The following is a 21,273-nucleotide window of genomic DNA, read 5'->3' as shown; positions in this document are numbered from 1 at the left end:
TTATTTATAATTCTTTGTGGGCCAGGCGTGGTGGATCATGCCTATTACCCCAGCACTTTGGGAGACCGAGGCAGGTGGATCACGAGGTCAGGAGATCGAGACCATCTTGGCTAACACATGAAACCCCGTCTCTACTAAAAATACAAAAAAATTAGCCGGGCGTGGTGGCGGGCGCCTGTAGTCCCAGCTACTCCGGAGGCTGAGGCAGGAGAATGGCGTGAACCCGGGAGGCGGAGCTTGCAGTGAGCCGAGATCACGCCACTGCACACCAGCCTGGGTGACAGAGTGAGACTCCGTCTCAAAAAAAAAAAAAAACCACAAAAATTAGCTGGGCGTGGTGGCACATGCCTGTAGTCCCAGCTACTCTGTAGGCTGAGGCAGAATTGCTTGAACCAGGGAGGCAGAGGTTCCAGTGATCTGAGATTGTGCCACCACACTCCAGCCTGGGCAACAGAGTGAGACTTCAACTAAGAAAAAAGAAAGAAAAAGAAAAAAAGGAAAGGAAAGGAAAGGAAAGGAAAGGAAAGGAAAGGAAAGGAAAGGAAAGGAAAGGAAAGAAAGAAAGAAAGAAAGAGGCAGTCCAAACCTCTGATAAACTCTCCCCGACTAAATCCTTAAAAAACTCCTAGTTTGAGGCCGGGCGCGGTGGCTCACGCTTGTAATCCCAGCACTTTGGGAGGCCAAGGCGGGCGGATCACAAGGTCAGGAGATCGAGACCACGGTGAAACCCCGTCTCTACTAAAAATACAAAAAAAACTAGCCGGGTGAGGTGGCGGGCGCCTGTAGTCCCAGCTACTCGGAGAGGCTGAGGCAGGAGAATGGCGTGAACCCGGGAGGCGGAGCTTACAGTGAGCCGAGATTGCGCCACTGCACTCCAGCCTGGGCAACAGAGCGAGACTCCGACTCAAAAAAAAAAGTTGGGCATGGTGGCACATGCCTGTAGTCCCAGCTATGCTGTAGCCTGAGGCAGGAGAATTGCTTGAACCCGGGAGGCAGAGGTTGCAGTGAGCTGAGATCATGCCACTGCACTCCAGCCTGGTGACAGAGCAAGACTCCATCTAAAAAATAATAATAATAACGACAAATTTTTTAAAAATAATAAAAATAAAAACAAACAAAATTAGCCAGGCTTGGTGGTGCACACTAGTAGTGCCAGCTACTCAGAGGATGAGGTGGGAGGATCACTTGAGCCTGGGAGGTTGAGGGTGCAGTGAACTGTGATCATACCACTGCTCTCCAGCCTGAGTGACAGAGCAAGACCCCATCTCAAAAACAAAACAAAACAAAAAAACAGATCATGTTAGAAGAAAAAATAAATAAATAAATAAATAGTTTTATTTATTCTGCAGTTCTGGGGGTTAAGACTTCAACATGTGAATTTGAGGGTGGAAGGAGCAAAATTCAAACACACTACCCTCTTGTATATTCCATGGGGTTACTTGGAAGAGATCCAGGGTTCCAGGAAGTCCAGCTCTAGAATTCACATTGTCAACCACTCTGCCTTACTGGGGCTGTGTGGCATTAGGCTAACTTCCCTGGGCCTCAGTTTCTTTGTCTATAAAATGGGAATAATTATAGAATAGCAGCTTCTCACAGCAGTCATCAAAAGGCAATTAGTGCCTGAGACCAGTAAACATTAATAAATGCATCTGGGCTGGGCGCAGTGGCTCACACCTGTAATCCCAGCACTTTGGGAGGCCAAGGCGGGAGGATCACTTGAGGTCAGCAGTTCAAGACCAGCCTGGCCAACACGGCGAAACCTCATCTCTACTTAATATACAAAAATTAGCCAGGCGTGGTGGTGGGCACCTGTAATCCCAGCTACTAAGGAGGCAAAGGCAGAAGAATCACTTGAACCCAGGAGGTAGAGGTTGCAGTGAGCCAAGATTGTTCTACTGTACTCCAGCCTGGGTGACAGAGGGAAACTCTGTCTCAAAAACAAAAAAGTAAAATAAATGCACCTAGGTTGAATAGTGAGTTGAAGAGTGTCCCCACAAAATTCATGTCCTTCCTAAAATTTCAGAATATGACCTTATTTGGAAATAGCATCTTTGCAGATGTAATAAATGCATAATGACTGGGACTAGTAACATCAATAAATGCATATATGGTTATTGTTGCTATTGTAGAATTTCAGCTGCACGCATAGTCTTGGGTCTTGGGAACATGCTAGAACATTATGGAGTCCAAGCATCCTTGCTGTGAGGCACACCCAGGCCCCACATAACCCCAAAAGCAGGGCAATCACTTGAAAGCCAAAGCCACCCAAGGGGACACTGAGGGACTTGAAGGCCTGCATGCTTAGGGGTTCTTGTCTTAGAGGTTATTTGGCTACAAATTTGGAACAAAATCCACCCCAGAAGAAAATTCATGGGAACACACTCAGACGTTTCATGGCCCCCAACACGATACTAGGCTGAGTTGAACAGTGGCTCCTCACTATATTTGCCCTTCTTGGAATTTTGGAATATGACTGTATTAGTCTGTTTTCACACTGCTATAAAGAACTACCTGAGACTGGGTAATTTACAAAGAAAAGAGGTTTGGCTGGGCGCAGTGATTCACACCTGTAATCCCAGCACTTTGGAAGGCCGAGGTGGGCAGATCACAAAGTCAGGAGATCGAGACCATCCTGGCTAACACAGTGAAACCCCATCTCTACTAAAAATACAAATATTAGCCAGGCATGGTGGCAGGCACCCGTAGTTCCAGCTACTCAGAGGCTGAGGCAGAAGAATGGCATGAATCTTGGAGGCAGAGCTTGCAGTGAGCCAAGATCGTGCCACTGCACTCCAGCCTGGGTGACAGAGTGAGACTCCGTCTCAAAAAAAAAAAAAAAAAAGAAAGAAAAGAGGTTTAATGGACTCACAGTTCTGTATGGCTGGGGAGGCCTCAGGAAACTTATAATCATGGCAGAAAATGAAGGGGAAGCAAGGCACATCTTACAAGACAACAAGAAGGAAAGAGCAAAGGGGGAAGTGCCACACTTTAAAACCATCAGCTGTGAGGTGCGGTGGCTTATGCCTGTAATCCCAGCACTTTGGGAGGCCAAGACAGGAGGATCCCTTGAGGTCAGGAGTTCAAGACCAGCCTGGGCAACATGAGGAGACCCCGTCTTTACAAAATTAAATTAAATTAAAAACAAAGCCTCTAGAAGTTAGAAAAACAAGGAAAGCAATTCTCCTCTAGAGCCTCCAGAAGGAAAGCAATCCTCAGTCACCTTGATTTTAGCTTAGGGGAGCTCAGAACCCCAAGGGGGCCAGGCACAGTGGCTCACGTCTGTAATCCCAGCACTTTGGGAGGCCAAGGTGGGCAGATCACTTGAGGTCAGGAGTTCAAGGCCAGCCTGGCCAACATGGTGAAACCCCAGCTCCACTAAAAATACAAAAAAAGTAGCCAAGAGTGGTGGCCTGTACCTGTAATCCCAGCTACTCAGGGGGCTGAGGCAGGAGAATCACTTAAACCCAAGAGGCAGAGGTTGCAGTGAGCCAAGACTGTGCCACTACACATCGGCCTGGGCAACAGATGAGAGTCTATCTCAAAAAAAAAAAAGAAAAAAAAAGTAGGTGTGGACACAGAGCCAAAGTATATTAATGACCTTCTTTGGAAATAGGGTCTTTGCAGATGTAATTATTTAAATTAGGATGAAGTCATATTGGAAGAGGATGGGCCCTGAATCCAGCATGACTGGTGTCCTTATAAAAAGGGGAGACTTCGACCGGGCGCGGTGGCTCATGCTTGTAATCCCAGCACTTTGGGAGGCCGAGGCGGGCGGATCACGAGGTCAGGAGATCGAGACCACAGTGAAACCCCGTCTCTATTAAAAATACAAAAAAATTAGCCGGGTGTGGTGGCGGGCGCCTGTAGTCCCAGCTACTCGGAGAGGCTGAGGCAGGAGAATGGCGTGAACCCGGGAGGAGGAGCTTGCAGTGAGCCGAGATCGCGCCACTGCACTCCAGCCTGGGTGACAGAGTGAGACTCCGTCTCAAAAAAAAAAAAAAAAAAAAAAAAAAAGGGAGAGTTCGGGCCTGGTGCCTTACACCTGTAATCCCGGCACTTTGGGAGTCTGAGGCAGGAGGGTTGCTCGGAGTTCAAGATCAGCCTAGGCAACATAGCAAACCCTGTCTCTACAAAAAAAAACAATGCATAAAAAGGAAGAAGAGGCCAGGCATAGAGGCTCATGCTTGTAATCCCAGCACTTCAGTAGGCCGAGGCAGGCGGATCACTTGAGGTCAGGAGAAGTTCAAGACCAGCCTGGCCAACATGGTGAAACCCTGTCTCTACTAAAAATAGAAAAATTAGCTAGGTGTGGTGGCACGCGCCTGTAATCCCAGCTACTCGGGAGACTGAGGCAGGAGAATTGCTTGAACTCGGGAGGTGGAGGTTGCAGTGAGCCGAGATGGCGCCACTGCACTCCAGCCTGGGTGACAGAGTGAGACTCCTTCCATCTCAAAGAAAAAAAGAGGAAGAAGAGACAGAGAAATAGAGTCACACAGAAAGAACACAGCCATGTGACCAACAGAGGCAGAGATTGGAGGATTGCTGGCAACCACCAGAACTTAGGAGGAGGCAACGAAGGCCTTTTCCCTGGAGCCTTTAGAATGAGCATGGCCCTGTCAACACCTTGACTTTGGACTCTGGCCTCCAGAACCGAGCGAAAACAAATCTCGTTTGCTTTAAGCCACCCACTTTACGGTACTTTCTTATGGCAGCCCTAGAAAACTATTAGGTTGAGGCAAAAGTTATTGCAGTTTTGCCATTAAAATGGCAACCCATGTCACCAGCAAGAGGCAAGAAGGAAATCAAAGTAGCTCTGGTGTCTCTCTGGAACTCCGTGGTCACACCTGAGTCTTTGCACAACTTCCTCTTCTCCACTCTCTAGCCTCTGTGGTCCAGCCCACCCACATTTCTGGGGAGATTTGATTGGCCCAGCTCAAGTCACGTGCCCAACCTGACCCAATCAGCTGGGACGAAGGAATTGAATCACCTGTTGCCAGGGGTCTTATTCAAAACAGGCAAACAACTCGGTACCAGACAGGCGGTGACCGATCAGATTTGACAGTGGCTCCTGGACCAGAGTTGGGGCGACCATCCGCCTCTACCCACAAATCCTATGTTAAGGCCTGGGTTGCAGAATCACAGGGCTGTCTTAGCCTGCCAGAGGATGTGTCTAGTTATAGGGGTGGCCGTGAAAGATCCGTATGGTGGGGAAACTATGGGGCTGAAGAAACTGGCCAGCTCTGTAGAGCAGAGAGGGACAGAGTGTGCTGGTAATTTAACGACCGACTCTCCAGAGGTAGGAAAAATGAGTGTTTATTATAAATTGTACTGGCATGTAAACAACCTTGGCAACATAGCAATACCGTCTCCGCAAAAAAATTAAAAAGTTAGCCAAGTGTGGTGGCACACACCTGTGGTTCCAGCTACTTGAGAGGCTGAGATGGGAGGATCACCTGAGCCTGGGGAGGTCGAGGCTGGAGGCTGCATTGACTCATGATTGCACCACTGCATTCTAGCCTGGTCGACAGAACAAGACCATCTCAAAAAGAAAGAAAGAAAGAAAAAAGCTAGCCCCCAAGTATCACACAGGAGGTGGAGGCTGGGGATGAGTCTTTAAATTCCTCACGTATTACCATAACTCAGATTTTGTTTCAGTCTACTTCTGGATGTTTCTATAGCCCCCTAGCCTGGGCACAATGCTGGCACATTACAGATGCTCAATACACACAAATAAGCAAGTAAGTACAATGAATTAATAGAAAGGATGAATCCCAGTTGCTTGGGAGGCTGAGGCAGGAGGATCGTCTAAGTCCAGGAGTTCAAGACCAGCCTCGGCAATGTCGAAGACCAACCCCCCCAACAACTCCCCTAAAAAAGCCCATTCACAAACTCAGGAACCTCTTTAAATAGAAATATATATAATATATATAATATATTATCTGAGCTCAGGCTCAGAATAAATATCAAGGTCCAACTTGGGGAAGGAGTGGGTGAGGAGGGTCCTCAAGGGGAGGTCAGCAGCAGGGACCCCTGCCAAGCCCCTTGAGGTAGAGAAAGCACCAGGGACCCAGCATCAGGGGTCTCCATGAAGGATGGAGTAGGATCCGGACTCTGTCCAGGTGGGCTGCACCCAGGCTGGGCGTTATTCAGACCTCGGTGAGGGGAGTCCGGCTGAGATTTCGGGGGTCACCCGGAAGAGCCCCAAGACTGTGGCGCCCTGGGTAAGCTGCCAGGCATGGCGTGCCCTGGCCTCAGTGTGCAAATGGATGCCCAGGCGCTGGCCGGCACTCAGGTGCAGCAGGCGGCCCTGGAAACCGAAGGCCGAGTTCGGAGCCTCGGAGGAGGCGGGTGGCAGGTCCACGGTCAAAGCCAGGGCGGCGGCCCCAGTAGCAGAGCGCAGTGGCTGCAGGTGCAGCGCAAGCGAAACGGAGCCTGAGCCCTCGCCGGCCACCACGCGCTGCAGCTCTAGTTGAAAGAAGACATAGTAGACTCCAGCCTTGGCCACCACCAGCTCCTTCGTGTCCTCTTTGTAGCTCAGGCCCCCCGCCAGGGACACGCCTGCCAGGCCTGGGTCACTGTACCAGCTCAGGGGCCCATCGGTCAGCAGAACTGTGGGAGGAAAGCATGCGCTTAGCTTAGCTGAGCATGTCCCAGCACAGCTGAGCGTGGCTGAGCACCAAGCATGTCAGCGCAGCCCTGGGAGAAAAGAACGGGTCAGGGGCTGGGGGGCGGGGAATGGCGGGGCGGGGAGCGGGACAGGGGAGCGGAGGGAGGAGCCTGGGCGGGGGGCGTGGAGGGGGGCTGATTGAAGAGGACTGAGGTTGTTGGGGGCGGGACTCTGAGCAGGGGTAGAGCTGGGGGAGGGAAAGACAGGGATAGAACAGAGGAAGGGAATCCAGGGAGAAGGACAAGAGTCAGGACAGGGCAACAGGGGCAGAACTCCAAGAGGTTGGGTGGGGAAGGAGTGATGCGGGTGCAGGGAAAGACTTCCAGGAAGAGGAAGAGGAGGAAAAAAGCAAAAGGCCAGGCGAGTCTGGCTGGAAGAGGCCTCGGGGAGGGGTAAGGGGACTCCTGGAGAGGGCGGTGAGGGGGTTGGAGGGAGCAGCAGATCCCGGGCAGAATGGAGATGGGGGGAGAAGGGAGAGAAGGAAGGAAAGGGGAGAGGAGAGGTGGAGAGGGAGCTGGGAGGGAGAGGGAAGGCTGTTAGGAAAGGAGGAAGTTGTAGAGGAAGGATCCATCAGGGAATCAAGGGAACTTTGAGAGGGGTGGACAGGGGACCTGGTAAGAGAGGACTTCAAAGAAAGGAAAAGGGAGCAGGAAGAGGTGGGCGGGGGGGGGGGGGGGGGTTAGGGGGAAGGAAGCACCAAGGAGAGAAGATGGCAGGGAGGGGAAGGGGTAGGGAGGGGAGTCTTAGGCAGGGGGAGGGAAGAGGGAAGCAGTCTCTGGAAGGGGAGGGGAAGGGGTCTCTGGAGGGGGAGAAGGGACAAGGGGAGGTTAGGGGGAAGGGGCCTCTGGAGGGGGAGGGAAGCAGGAAGGGGCCTCTGGAGGGGGCAGGGAAGGGGGAAGGGGTCTCTGGAGGGAGAGGGAAGGCGTCTCTGGAAAGGGAGGGGAAGAGGGAAGGGGTCTTTGGAGGGGGAGGGGGAGGGGTCTCTGGAAGGGGAGGGAAGGGGAAAAGGGTCTCTAGAGGGGGAAGGAAGGGGAAGGGGTCTTTGGAGGGGAAGGGGTCTCTGGAGGGGGAGGGGAAAGGGGGAAGTGACCTCTAGATGGAGAGAGGAAGGAGGAAGGGGGTCTCTGGGAGGGGAAGGGGGAAGAGGTCTTGAGCGGAGAGGGAAGGTGCTGGAAGGAGTGTCTTGGAAACGGGGAGAGCATGGGGGTGGGGAGGAGGGTTTGGGGAAGGGGCAGGGGAAGGGACAGGGAGGAGGGTCTAGGGGAAGGGAAGGGGACAGGAGGAGGGCCTGGGGATAGGGGAGAGAATGGGAGTAAGGAGGAGGCTGTGGGCGAGGGGAAGAGGTGGGGAAGAGAGGCTGGGGGAGTGGGGAAGGGCAGGAAAGAGGGAAGAATAGCAGCGGGGAGGAGAGTTTCGAAAAGAAAGAGGCCAGAGACGCAAAACCAGGCTGGGGGTTAGGGGTGTCAAGCCCCAGCTCTGAGAGGGCCAGGGTCCCAGATGGGGGTCTGATGGGGAGGCCATGGCATCCAGAGAGTCAGGGCAAGTCAGAAAGAGGGATCGGTGGCGTTCAAAGAGGTGAAGTAACAGCTTTCAGACACAGCAGCGGTCAAGGGTCAGAGCCGGTGGGCGGCAGAGCCTCACTCTCCAGGCGTCCCCCCTTCTTCGTCCCCCCTTCTTCGTATCCCTGGGGGGAGGGGGGGCAGGGACCGGAAGTGGCGCAGGACACTCACCATTTTGGGCCACCAGCTGCGCAAACATGCCCTGTTAAAAGTGGAAAGGAGGAAAGTGGATGGGGGTTCCCCTAGAAAATGGAGGTTCTGTCCCCACTGTGCAGACCTGAAGCCTACGCTTCCCTTCCCTCCCAACTAAAGAACAGAGAACACGCACACACACACACACACACGAACACACAAACACACACACAAACACGAACACACACACGAACACAAACATACAAACACAAACACACACGAACACCCACACTAACACACACAAACACAAACACCCACACGAACACACACAAACACAGACACGAACACAAACATCCAAACACACCCACATGAACACACACAAACACCCTCACGAACGCACAAACACGCCAAACACAAACACCCACACGAACGCACAAACACAAACAGCCACACGAACACACACACACACACCTACACGAACACACACCCACACGAACACACACAAGCACCCACACGAACACACACAAACCCACATGAACACGAACACACACACAAACACACACACGAACGAACACACACACACACACACACACTCACACACACGAAGCTAGTGGCTCAACTTGCCCCAAGGACAGATCTCCGAGAATTCAGGAGGGAAAAGAGATCCCTCTTCTTTCCAGGCCCCTTGGGGGTATTCCCCTGGGGGTCTTGAAAGGGAGAGGTGGATACCTCAGCGGTTGGGGATAAGGTTCTTTGGGAGTTAGCAAAGGAACTGGGGGTCTCCTTGGTGGTCCCAGATAAAGAGGAAGTGCCCCCCTCGGATCGGGGATGGAAAAAAGGTTCCCCCCAGAGATGCAGATCTTGTGGGGGTGCGGGGTAAAAAGAGGTGCCCTCAATGTCCTAAGTCCTACATAGAGAAAGGAAGCCGTCGAGGGTTGGAAAACCGCGGAGGGTCCCCCGTCCAGGGTGCAGAGGGGGTGCCTTCGGAATGCGGAATGAAGAGTGGTGCCCCCACCCAGTGCCACATGGAGGAAAGCCAGCCTTTCTCCGACCCGGGGTGCAGAAGACGTATCCCCGGGGGGTTGAGGACTGTGGGGGTCTCCTCCTCCTGGCCTGGGGTGCTGATGGGGTCTCGTGGGGATGCGGAATGAAAGGGGTGCCCTCCCGTGCAAGACGGAGAAGGAGAGCCCTTGGAGGTCCAAAAAGAACTTGCGGGGGTCTCCTCTCCCCCGCCCGGGATACAGATAGGGTCTCGTAGCAGGCGCAGGATGAAAGGGGTGCCCCCCGGACTAGAAGAAGGAGACCCTTGGGGGGTCCAAAAAGAACTGTTGGGCGGTCTCCTCCCCGCCCCCGGCCTGGGGTACAGATGAGGTGTCGTAGGGGTGCGGGATGAAAGGTGTGTCCCCCCGGCCTCGGTGCTAGATGGAGAATGGGAGCCCCCGTGGGTCTCCTCTCCCCGGCCGGGAGTGTAGAACAGGTGTCCCTGGGGGGCGGGAGGGAGAAGGGAGTCCCAGAGGGGCGGTAGGGGTCTCCCGCGAGACCAGCTACCGAGGGTCGGGGCACGTCTCACCTGCCGCAGGTCCAAGAGGCCGGCGGGATCGTCGGGCGAAAGCTCGGGACCCTCGCGGAGTCTCGGGCTGGCCGCGGAGCCAGGCGAGGCGCGAGCCCCGGACACGGCCCAGGGGCAGGCGAGGAAGACGGTGCAGGCGGCAGCGAGCAGCAGCAGCAGCAGCCCAGCGACCAGGGCCCAAGGCAGCAGGCGGCAGGCGCGGGCGCGAGGCGCGGGAGGCCACGGGGCCTCGGGGTCCAATGCAGCGTCAGAGGCGCATTCCATGACGAGAGACTGCGGGAAGACACAGCGCGCCGCGTTTTAGAGCTGCAGGGTTATAAAGGCGGTGTGGAGACGGCCACGCCCCTCCGCCCGCGGCCACGCCCCTTCCCAGCCCAGCGCCTTTTCCCCTCGCCCCGTGACTCTGCGGAATTTTCTCCACTCGGATCTCTCTCCGCCTTTCGCTCTCCTTTCTGTTTCCGGCCTTCCAAGCTCGGCTCCAGGTTCCTTTCTCCCTGCTGTCTCTCCATCGCCCTGGTCCTCCCTCTCTGCCGCTCTTTCCCGGTATCTCTGTGGGTCTCTTGCTGAGTCAGTCTACTTTGCTCTGTGTGTCTCCCCGTTAACGTCTTTCTCTGTCTCTGTTGATTGTCTTTGCAGTGGGTGGAAGGAGATCTTTCTCTCTCTCTGCCAATTTATGTCTATGCATGCCTCTGTGCCTGTATTATCTCTGTCTCTCTCTAATTCTCTCTCCCTGTCTCTGGCTCTGTTATCTCTGTCCTTCTATCTCTCTGTCTAACTCTGTCTGTGGCTGTTATCTCTGTCTCTCATTGTATCTGTCTGTGTACTCTCTCTCCCTGTCTCTGGCTCTGTTACCACTGGCTCTGTCTCTCTGTCTCTCTTCTCTATCTCTCTGCCTCTGACTCTTTCTCCCCATGTCTGGCTGTGTTATCTCTGTCTATATATCTCTCTCTGTCTCTGACTCTCTCTCCCTATCTCTGGCTCTGTTATCTCTGTCTCTGTATCTCTCTCCATCTGTGGCTCTGTTATCTCTGTCTCTGTATCTCTCTCCATCTGTGGCTCTGTTATCGCTGTCTCTCTATATCTGCCTCTGGCTCTGTTATCTCTATCTTTATCTCTCTGTGGCTCTATTATCTTTCTCCCTCTCTCTGCCTCTGTTATCTCCGTCGCTGTCTCTGGCTGTGACTCTCTGTCTCTGGCTGTGACTCTCTCTCTCTGTCTCTCTGTCTCTGTCTCTGACTCTGTCTCTGGCTCTGTTATCTCTGTCTCTATGTATCTGTCTCTGTGTCTCTCTCCCTGTCTCTGGCTCTTTTATCTATGTCTGTCTATCTCTTTCTGTCTGTCTCTGACTCTCCCTATCTCTGTCTCTGTTATCTGTGTGTCTGTCTCTCTGTCTCTGACACTCTCTCCCTGTCTCTGGCTCTGTTATCTCTGTCTCTGTCTCTCTGTCTCTGTATCTCTTTGTCTCTGCCTCTCCCTGTCTCTGGCTCTTTTATCTATGTCTGTCTGTGTGTCTCTTTCTGTCTCTGACTCTCCCTATCTCTGTTATCTCTATCTCTGACTCCCTGTCTCTGGCTCTGTTATCTCTGTCTCTGACTCCCTCTCTTTTTGCATCTCTGTGTCTCTCCCTGTCTCTGTATGTCTCTGGCTCTCACTCTTTCTGTCTCTCTGCCTGTTTCTCTCTGTCTCTGATTCCCTCTGTCTCTCTCTGACTCTCTGTCTCTCCCTGTCTCTCTCCTTTTCCTTCTTAGTCTCTCTTTGTCTCCTTCCCCTCCTCTCAGCACCCCCTAGTCCCCCATTACTAGGACTCCCCCAGGTTCCCCCACATCCAGCACTTCCTAAGAAGGGTCAGGCTTCAGCCAAGCCTCAACCACCCTCACTCCTGGAGCACCTGCCCCCCATCCCTGACCCCCAAATGGAACCCTGAGTGTCATGCTCAGCCCTCCTGGCCACCTTCCCCAGGACCCCTGGGCCTTCCCTGGCCTGCCCCCACCCACCCACTGGATGCTTCCCGGCAGGAGCCCCTCGGGACCCTACAAGCAGAAGCTCGGAGAGTCCAGGTGGAGAAATTCCCCTTGCAAGAAAGGGACCGTGTTGAGCGAGTTGGAGGAAACACATTTCCCATCTGCTCTGGCCTGCTGTAGGCGGCCAATCCGGCGCTGGGAGGATGGGCCAAGAAGCGGTGAAAACTTGGACCCAAAAGAGGAAGCACTCCCAGATGGAGAGGGACGTGACCCGGGGAAAGCCCTTGGCTGGTGTTGAAGTCCTGGTCTGCCCAGACCAGTGTGGGTCCACAATGGCCGACTCCCTTCCCATCTCTCAGCCCCACAGGAGATGGGAGGGTAGACCACGCCTTTCATCCCTCTGCTAGCAGGAGTCAACAGCCCATAAAATAAAGGGACTTTTGTTTTGTTGTCAGACACAAGGTCTTGCTCTCTTGCCCAGGCTGGAGTGCAGTGGCACGATCATAGCCCACTGCCGCCTCCAATCCTGGTTTCAAGCCATCCTCCTGTCTTAGCCTCCTGAATAGCTGGAACTACAGACACATACCACCATGCTTACCCATTTTTTTTTTAATTTTTTACTTTTTGCAGAGACAGGGTCTTACTATGTTGCTCAGCTGGTCTCAAACTCCTGGACTCAAGCAATGCTCCTATCTTGGCCTCTCAGCACTGTGATGACAGTCATACGTTACCGTGCCCAGTCATAAGGGAGACTTCTCATTCAACAGAACAAGTATCTTCCAGTGCCAGCACTGTGTCTGGTCCTGTATTGGGCCTCCCTGGGGGATTACAGAGAAAACAGTAATGTGACTGGCTAGTGTTGAGGGAGCATTACCAAATGCTAAACACCTCCTATATATGGTTTGGGTTCTCCACGTATGAGGCCCGACCCAGCAACAGGGCCACTATCAATTAGCTATGCAAATTCTAGCACCCCGGCCTAAACCCCCGGAAACTCTCAGAGGGGGTGTCCTCCAGAAGATTCCATCGGCCCCGCAAGTTTGAGAATGCCACTTGTGCCCACGTTTTTCCTTCGCATCTGCTATTCCTCAGCCTGGAACATTCTTTCCCCAGACCTGCAACTGCCAGACACCTTCTCACCACTCATGTCTCCCTTTACACCATCCCTTCCGGGTCAAGATGACAAACTGAACCAGCCTCTGCTTTCACTGTCTCCTGAAACTTCACTGTAGTGACACTTGAGCAATTGTTCGTAAACCAAAAAAAAAATTACGAGCCAGCAGAATGGAAAGGTGAGTTTCCTTAGATTTCCACCACCCCTAAGACCTGCTCGTTGGTGAATCCCCTCAACCATGAACAATGTGGTGGATGGCGGCTAAAATACAGAAGTTTGCCATAGATAAATTTTCAGAAGAAGGCCGGGCACGGTGGCTCACACCTGTAATCCCAGCACTTTGGGAGGCTGAGGCAGGTGGATCACCTGAGGTCAGGAGTTCAAGACCAGCCTGACTAACATGGTGAAACCCCATCTCTACTAAAAATACTAAAATTAGCCGGGCGTGATGGCAGATGCCTGTAATCCCAGTTACTCGGGTGGTTGAGGCAAGAGAATCCTTGAACCCGGGAGGCGGAGGTTGCAGTAAGCTGAGATCGTGCCACTGCACTCCAGCCTGGATGACAAAGTGAGACTATATCTCAAAAAAAAAAAAAAATTGCGGGACACCAACTCCTCTCCATTTTCCATAACAGAGAATCAGAGAATCAGAGAAGCAATTTTTTAAGATAGGTTCTCAGCCCAGCGTGGTGGCTCACTTCTGTAATCCCAGCACTTTGGGAGGCTGAGGCGGGTGGATCACTTAAGTTCAGGAGTTCAAAACCAGCCTGGGCAACATGGTGAAGCCCTGTCTCTACTAAAAAAAAAAAAAAAAAAAAAAAAAACTACAAAAATTAGCTGGGCATGGTGGCGTGCACGCTTGTAGTTCCAGCTACTTGGGAGACTGAGGTGGGAGAATCACTTGAATCTGGGAGGTGGAGGTCACAGTGAGCTGAGATTGCACCATTGCACTCCAGCCTGGGTGACAAAGCAAGACTCCATCTCAAAAAAAAAAAAATAGCATCTCACTCTGCTGCCCAGGCTGGAGTGCAGTGGTGTCATCATGGTTCATTGCAACCTCAAACTCCTGGGCTTAAGTGACCCTCCCACCTCAGACTCCCAAAGTGCTGGGACTACAGGTATGAGCCACCTCACCTGGCCCTTTCTAAGTAATTTTTATTTTTTTGAGGCAGGGTTTCACACCGTCACCCAGCTGGAGTGCAGTGGGTAATCACAGCTCACAGCAACCTCAACCGCCGGGCTCAGGCAATCCTCCCACCTCAGCCTCCCGAGTAGCTAGGACTATAGGCACGCACCACGACACTCAGCTAATTTAGTATTATTTGAAGAGATGGGGTTTCACCATATTGCCCAGTCCACCTCCTTAGCTCAAGTGATCCTCTCATCTCGACCTCACAAAGTGCTGGGATTATAGGCGTGAGCTACCTGGGTGGGCTGCTGGGCCTCCAGGCCCTTTTTTATTCTTTTTTATTTTTTATTTTATTTTATTGTATTTTTTCCTGAGTGAATGCACACAGGATATTTTATTTTATATTTTAATTGAGACAGAGTCTCTCCATGTTGCCCAGGCTGGTCTCTTAACTCCTGGGCTGAATGGATCCTCCTGTCCTGGCCTCCCAAAGTACTGGGATTACAGGTGTGAGCCACCGCGTCCAGCCTTTTTTTTTTTTTTTTTTCTTAAGAGAAAGGAATGGCAGGGGGTGGTGGCTCACGCCTGTAATCCCAGCACTTTGGGAGGCCGAGGTGAATGAATCACCTGAGGTTAGGAGTTCAAGACCAGCCTGGCCAACATGGCGAAACCCCCGCCTCTACTAAAAATACAAAAAAAATTAGCCAGCATGGTGGCACATACCTGTAATCCCAGCTACTCAGGAGGCTGAGGCAGGAGAATTGCTTGAACCCAGGAGGTGGAGGTTACAGTGAGCCAAGATCACACCTTTGCACTCCAGCCTGGGCGACAAGAGTGAAACATTTTCTCAAAAAAAAAGCAAAAAAAAAAAAAAAGAGAGAGAGAGAAAGGAAAATGGCAGAGTTTCTGGAAAGAGAAAAAAAAATTGCGAGTAGTGGGAAACAGGAGTGTTCATTGAACCTGGGATGTGAATGTTGAAATTAAGACACACACATGCCCTCAGCGCTTGCCTCTACTCCCTCCACATCCAGGATCCAGAAGATGCATAGTTAGTAGGTCCCTCTCCAAGGAAGCTGACCAACCAGGAATAAAGATTTTTTTTTTCGAGACAGTCTTGCTCTGTCATCCAGGCCAGAGTGCAGTGGCACCATCTCGACTCACTGCAACCTCTGCCTCCTTTTAGTAGAGACAAGGTTTCTCCATGTTGGCCAGGCTGGTCTTGAACTCCTGACCTCAAGTGATCCACCCACCTCAGCCTCCCAAAATGCTGGAATTATACACATGAGCCACCGCACCAGGCCAGGAATAAAGATTTAAAGATACTGATGCAGCTAGGCATGGTGCCTCATGCCTGTAGTCCCAGCTACTCAAGAGGCTGAGGTGGGAGGACTGCTTCAGCCTAGGAGGTCAAGGCTGCAGTGAGGTATGATTGCACCACTGCACTCCAGCCTGGGCAACAGAGCAAGATCCTATCTTTAAAAAATAAATAAAAAAATGAAAAGAGAAAGAAATATAGCATAAAGGTTAAGAGCACTCTAGGCCAGGCATGATGGCTCACACCTGTAATCCCTACACATTGGGAGGCCGAGGCAGGCAGATCCCTTGAGGCCAGGAGTTCAAGACCAGCCTGGCCAACATGGTGAAACCCCGTCTCTACTAAAAATACAAAAATTAGATGGGAGTGGTGGTGGAAGCCTGTAATCCCAGCTACTTGGGAGGCTGAGGCAGGAGAATCGCTTGAACCTGGGAGGTGGAGGTTGCAGTGAGCCAAGATCACGCCACTGCTCTCCAGCCTGGGCAACAGAGCAAGACTCTGTCTCAAAAAAAAAAAATTTAATAAATTTTTAAAAGATTTAAAGATACTGATGCCACTGGGCATGGTGGCTCATGCCTGTAGTCCCAGCTACTCAGGAGGCTGAGTTGGAAGATCACTTGAAACCAGAAGGCTGAGGCTGCAGTGAGCTAGGATCGCACCACTGCACTCTAGCCTGGGTGACAGAGTGAGACGCTATCTCAAAAAAAAAAAAAACGAAAAGAGAAATAATTATAGCATAAAGGTTAAGAACACTCTGGAGCCAGGATCAGCAAACTCCAGCCAAAAGCTAAACCTGGCCCACTGGCAGTTTTCGTACAGCCTTGCAAACGAAGATCCTTTCACTTAGTTGTTTTTGTTTTTGAATGTCTGGAAAAGTGTCAAAAGAAAAATAACATTTCCTGACATGTGCAAATGATATGAATTTCCCATTTACTGTCCATAAATGAAGTGTGCCTGGCACACAGCCACACTCATTCATTCCATATTGTCTTTTCTGGTTTTGTTTTGTTTTTTTTTTTTTTTTTTTTGAGATGGAGTCTCACCCTGTCGCCCAGGCTGGAGTGCAGTGGCATCATCTCAGCTCACTGAAACTCTGCCTCCCAGGTTCCAGCAATTCTCTGTCTTAGCCTCCCAAGTAGCTGCGATTACAGGCACCCGCATCCATGCCTGACTAATTTTTATATTTTTAGTAGAGACAGGGTTTCACCATCTTGGCCAGGCCGGTTTTGAACTCCTGACTTCCTGATCCACCCTCTTTGGCCTCCCAAAGTGCTGGGATGACAGGCCTGAGCCACCGCACCCGGCCTTCATTCATTCAAACTCCCAGGCTCAAGTGATCCTCCCTTCATTCCGTATTGTCTACGGTGGCTTTTCTGACACTATGGTGGAGTTGAAGAGTTGTGACAAGGGACTGACTAGCTCACAAAGCCCGAAATATTTACTGTCTGGTCCTTTTCAGAAAAAATGTTTGCTGCCTCTGGAGTCTTCAATTCCAGCTCTTCAGAGTTGTGGCTGTCTGGGATGCGCCCGGTGGCTCATGCCCGTAATCCGAACACTTTGGGAATCCAAGGTGGGAGGATCGCTTGAACCCAGGAGTTCAAGACCAGCCTGGGCAATATAGCGAGACCCCATCTCTACAAGAAAAAAAAAAAAAAAACAAGGCCAGGCCAACATACTGAAACCCCGTCTCTACTAAAAATACAAAAATCAGCCAGGCATGGTGGCGCACGCCTGTAGTCCCAGCTACTTGGCGGACTGAGGCAGGAGAATCTCCTGAACCCGGGAGGCGGAGGTTGTGCTGAGCCAAGATTGCACCACTGCACTCCAGCCTGGGCAACAGAGCGAGACTCCGTCTCAAAAAAAGAAAAAAGTAATTAGCCAGGTGTCATGGTGATTAACATGGTGAAATCCTGTCTCTACTAAAAATACAAAAAATTAGTTGGGCGTGGTGGCACATGCCTGTAATTCCAGTTACTTGGGGGGCTGAGGCAGGAGAATTGCTTGAATGCGGGAGGCAGAGGTTGCAGTGAGTGGAGATTGTGCCACTGCACTCCAGCCTGGACAACAGAGCAAGACTCTGTCTCAAAAAAAAAAAAAAAAAAGAAAAAGAAAAAAAGAGAGAGAGAGCGTGGGAGTTTTTGCTGTGTGATCTTGGGCAAGCTGCTTCACTTCTCTGATTCAGCTCATCATTCAGATGTGTTACATGGGAATCATAGCAGATCTCAAAGAATGGTGGAAAGCTTGCTCTGAGCACCGTGCCGAGCATATAGTAAATGTTCAATAAAGGCAACCTGTCATTGTTATGGTCACTGACGTTTCTCTACAGCTCTGTGGTACAACATCATCCCTAAAACGTGGGCACAGAAATTAAAACTCCAGAAAGTGAGGTCTCTTGGCCAAGGTCTCACTGTGACTGGTCTGAACTCCTATCTGTGCTGGGGGGCTTGGCGGAGCTCTGAACATGTCCCCCAGGGAAGGGAAACAAGACCTCAACGCCTGGGGAAGGCTCAGGCCGCAGTCAGGGAGCGCCGTGACGCGCTGTGGTCGGGACATCTGAGCCAGGCGGCCCCGCCCACCGTGGAGCAGTCAGCGTCACCCTCTTAGCACCTCACGTTTGCTGGAGTCACACCTCTGTGCTCAGCTGTCTCCTCGAAGTAAGCGTGGGCCCTGGTTTTCCTCACCCACTGGGGAAGGGCCTCACTCTCCACCCTCACCATCACAGGCCTTGAGGGAGGGATTGCACAGGAAGTAGCTGGAAGAGACAGCACCCCAGGCTCTGCCAGGGGAGCCCTCCTTCTTCTGCCTCTGAGGTTGAGTGAACAGACTCCTCCCCCAGGAAGTCCACCTTGATTGTTTCCTAGCAAAAATTTTCTCTTTTCAGGGTCCTTGTAGTGTGTCTCCCATCATGTAGCCAGTGACCTCTTCGAGTGTTAACTTTTACCTTGCCTGGGTCCTCTACCCCAGAGTGAAGACTAACAGAGCATTAGTGCTGTGAGCGGAGCAATTTGCATGAATCAGCTATGGAGTGAGCTAGGGGCCAGATGGAACTGAAGAAAAGAAGGAAGGAAAGTATGGAGTGAAGTGGATCTTACTGTTTGTTTGAGACAGGGTCTCGCTCTGTTGGCCAGGCTGGAGTGCAGTGGCATGATCATGGCTCACTGCAGCCTTGAACTGCCAGGCTCAAGCGATCCTCCCACCTCAGCCTCCTGAGTAGCTGGGACTACAGGCACATGCCACCACACTCAGCTATTTTATTATTATTATTATTATTTCTTGTAGAGATGGGGTCTCACTGTGTTGCCCAGGCTGGTCTGGAACTCCTGGGCTCAAGCGATCCTCCTGCCCCAGCCTCCCATGTATTAATAGCTGGGACTACAGGTGCACACTACCATACCCTGCTATTTTTTTTTTTTTTCGAGTTGGAGTCTCGCACTGTCGCCCAGGCTGGAGTGCAGTGGCGCGAGCAGCTGGGATTACAGGCACCTGCCACCACACCCAGCAAATTTTTTGTATTTTTAGTAAAGACAGGGATCCACTATGTTGGCCAGGCTGGTCTCAAACTCCTGACCTCGTGATCTTCCCACCTCAGCCTCCCAAAGTGCTCGGATTACAGGCATGAGCCACAGCGCCTGGCCTTTTTTTTTTTTTTTTAGAGACGGGGTCTCGCTATATTCCCCAGGCTGGTCTCCAACTCCTGAACTCAAGTGATCCTCCTACCTTGGCCTCCCAAAATGCTGGGATTACAGGCATGAGCACCCAGCCTGAGACTGATCTTGAGCCATGAAGGAGTGTTTACACATGTTGAAGGAGGAAAGAGACACAGAGAGGGGAATTACATCATCCAAATGAGTCGAGTAGCTGGAAAAGCTACATCCAGGTCTCTGGAAAACACGGACTGGCACCTGAGTGTGTGCACCTGAGGTTTTGTGTAAGAGTTGCAAGGTACAGGCCAGGCATGGTGGCTCACGCCTGTAATCCCAGCACTTTGGGAGGCCTAGGCAGGCGGATCACCTGAGGTCAGGAGTTCGAGACCAGCCTGGCCGACATGGTGAAACCCCTGTGTCTGCTAAAAATACAAAAAAATTAGCTGGGTGCGGTGGAGGGCGCCTGTCATCCCAGCTACTTGGGAGGCTGAGGCAGGAGAATCACTTGAACCTGCGAGGCAGAGGTTGCAGTGAGCCGAGATTGTGCCACCGCACTCCAGCCTGGGCATCAGAGCAAGACTCCATCTCAAAAAAAAAAAAAAAAAAAAAAAAGTTGCAAGGTACATTCTCACTATGTCGTTTAGACTGGTCTGGAACTCCTGAAGTTGAGGAAATGACCACAACATTTCCTGAAGAGATCCTCCCGCCGTCTCAGCCTCCCAGAGCGCTGGGATTAGAGGCAGGAACCACCACTCCCAGCTTCCAAGGCATGATTGTGCAAAGCAATTGAGCTTTGTGAAGTTGAGGCACACATCCTGCTACTCTGGGACTGATTGTCTCTGATGTGATACTGTGTACTCAGGAGGATGCATGCGGGCATGGATGTGTTTCCAGTTGAGCAGCAGCATAGCATAGGATTTGACTTGCTTGGCTTCAAATCCCAGCTCTGCCTCTGCTGGCTACATGACCTTGAAATCTCTCCATCTCTCTGTGCCTCAGTTTCCCCGTATATGAAATGAGACTAACACCAGTGACCACCTTGTGGGACTGTTGTCCAGAATCAGGGAGCCAGAATAGTGCCTGGCATACAGCAGGTGCTCAATAGGACCAGCCATCATTGCTGCCAGTGGGCTGAGAGTGCAGTGCCGCCACGTGACTGTGTACATGGGTTGATCTTGTTTGGGCAAAAAGGCAGGCAGGGCCGGGCGCGCTGGCTCATGCCTGTAATCCCAGCACTTTGGGAGGCTGAGGGGGGCGAATCACTTGAGCTCAGGAGTTCAAAACTGGCCCGGGCAACATAGTGAGACCCCGTCTCTACTAAAAATACAAAAATTAGCCAGGCGTGGTGGTCCACACTGGTAATGCCAGCTACTCGGGAGTCTGAAGCAGGAGAATCGCTTAAACCCGGAAGGTGGAAGTTGCAGTGAGCCGAGATCACAGCATTGCACTCCAGCCTGGGTAACAGGACAAGACTTGTCTAAAAGAAAAAAAGGCCAGGCGCAGTGGCTCATGCCAGCCTGACCAACATGGTGAAACCTTGTCTCTACTAAAAATACAAAAATTAGCTGGGTGTGGTGGTGGGCGCCTGTAATCCCAGCTACTCAGGAGGCTGAGGCACGAGAATCCCTTGAACCCGGGAGGCGGAGGTTGCAGTGAGCTGAGATCGTGCCACTGCACTCTAGCCTGGGCGATAGAGAGAGACTCAGTCTCAAAACAAAACAAAACAAAACAAAACAAACAAACAAAACAAAAAATAAATAAAAACAACAGGCAGGCAGGAATATGTGGTGCAAAATTGTTGAAGATGAAAATAACTGCAATGGTCATCAGAAGGAAAACTGCCAGGTTATTACTCACAGAATCAGTTTAAAAATTAAAAACATGTCTGAGTCATCTCTTGATAGAGATCTGCAAGGGCTAAGAGAACAAGGCACTCAGACTTTGCCTCCTCTACTCTTTCAAAGACTAAGGTTTTTAGTGTGAAATGGGCTTTACCCATCAGGTTGAGTCTCTGTCTTGTTTGAACTTCAAGTTGAAAATTTGGCGTGATTATTTTATGTAATTGCTTTTTTGGGCAGATCGCTTACAAAGCCTTTAAAGGAGGCTAGGCGGCCGGGCGCGGTGCTTCATGCCTGTAATCCCAGCACTTTGGGAGGCCTAGGTGGGCAGATACGAAGTCAAG

General features: G+C 51.6%; 1 protein-coding gene across 1 annotated transcript; it reads right to left on the bottom strand.

The window, feature by feature from the left end:
* Positions 1-5,291: 5,291 nt before the first annotated feature.
* Positions 5,292-10,233, bottom strand: TNFSF9 (TNF superfamily member 9). The gene is made up of 3 exons (XM_030807755.1): positions 9,929-10,233; positions 8,398-8,428; positions 5,292-6,609 (listed from the first exon to the last, which is right to left on the bottom strand). The coding sequence occupies exons 1-3, from the start codon at positions 10,190-10,192 to the stop codon at positions 6,143-6,145; spliced, it is 762 nt and encodes a 253-aa protein (XP_030663615.1). The 5' UTR covers positions 10,193-10,233; the 3' UTR covers positions 5,292-6,142.
* Between the last annotated feature and the right edge of the window lie 11,040 nt (positions 10,234-21,273).

Source organism: Nomascus leucogenys, unplaced genomic scaffold (assembly GCF_006542625.1).
Source record: "Nomascus leucogenys isolate Asia unplaced genomic scaffold, Asia_NLE_v1 Super-Scaffold_241, whole genome shotgun sequence".
NCBI lineage: Eukaryota > Metazoa > Chordata > Mammalia > Primates > Hylobatidae > Nomascus > Nomascus leucogenys.
This window is presented reverse-complemented; position numbering and strand designations above follow the sequence as displayed.

Excerpts from the sequence above, each read along its gene's own strand:
- TNFSF9 (XM_030807755.1), bottom strand. The coding sequence starts at position 10,192 with ATGGAATGCGCCTCTGACGCTGCATTGGACCCCGAGGCCCCGTGGCCT. Across the intron at positions 8,429-9,928 it reads GCCTCTTGGACCTGCGGCAG|GGCATGTTTGCGCAGCTGGT; the intron begins GTGAGACGTGCC and ends CACTTTTAACAG. Across the intron at positions 6,610-8,397 it reads GCAGCTGGTGGCCCAAAATG|TTCTGCTGACCGATGGGCCC; the intron begins GTGAGTGTCCTG and ends TTCCTCCCACAG.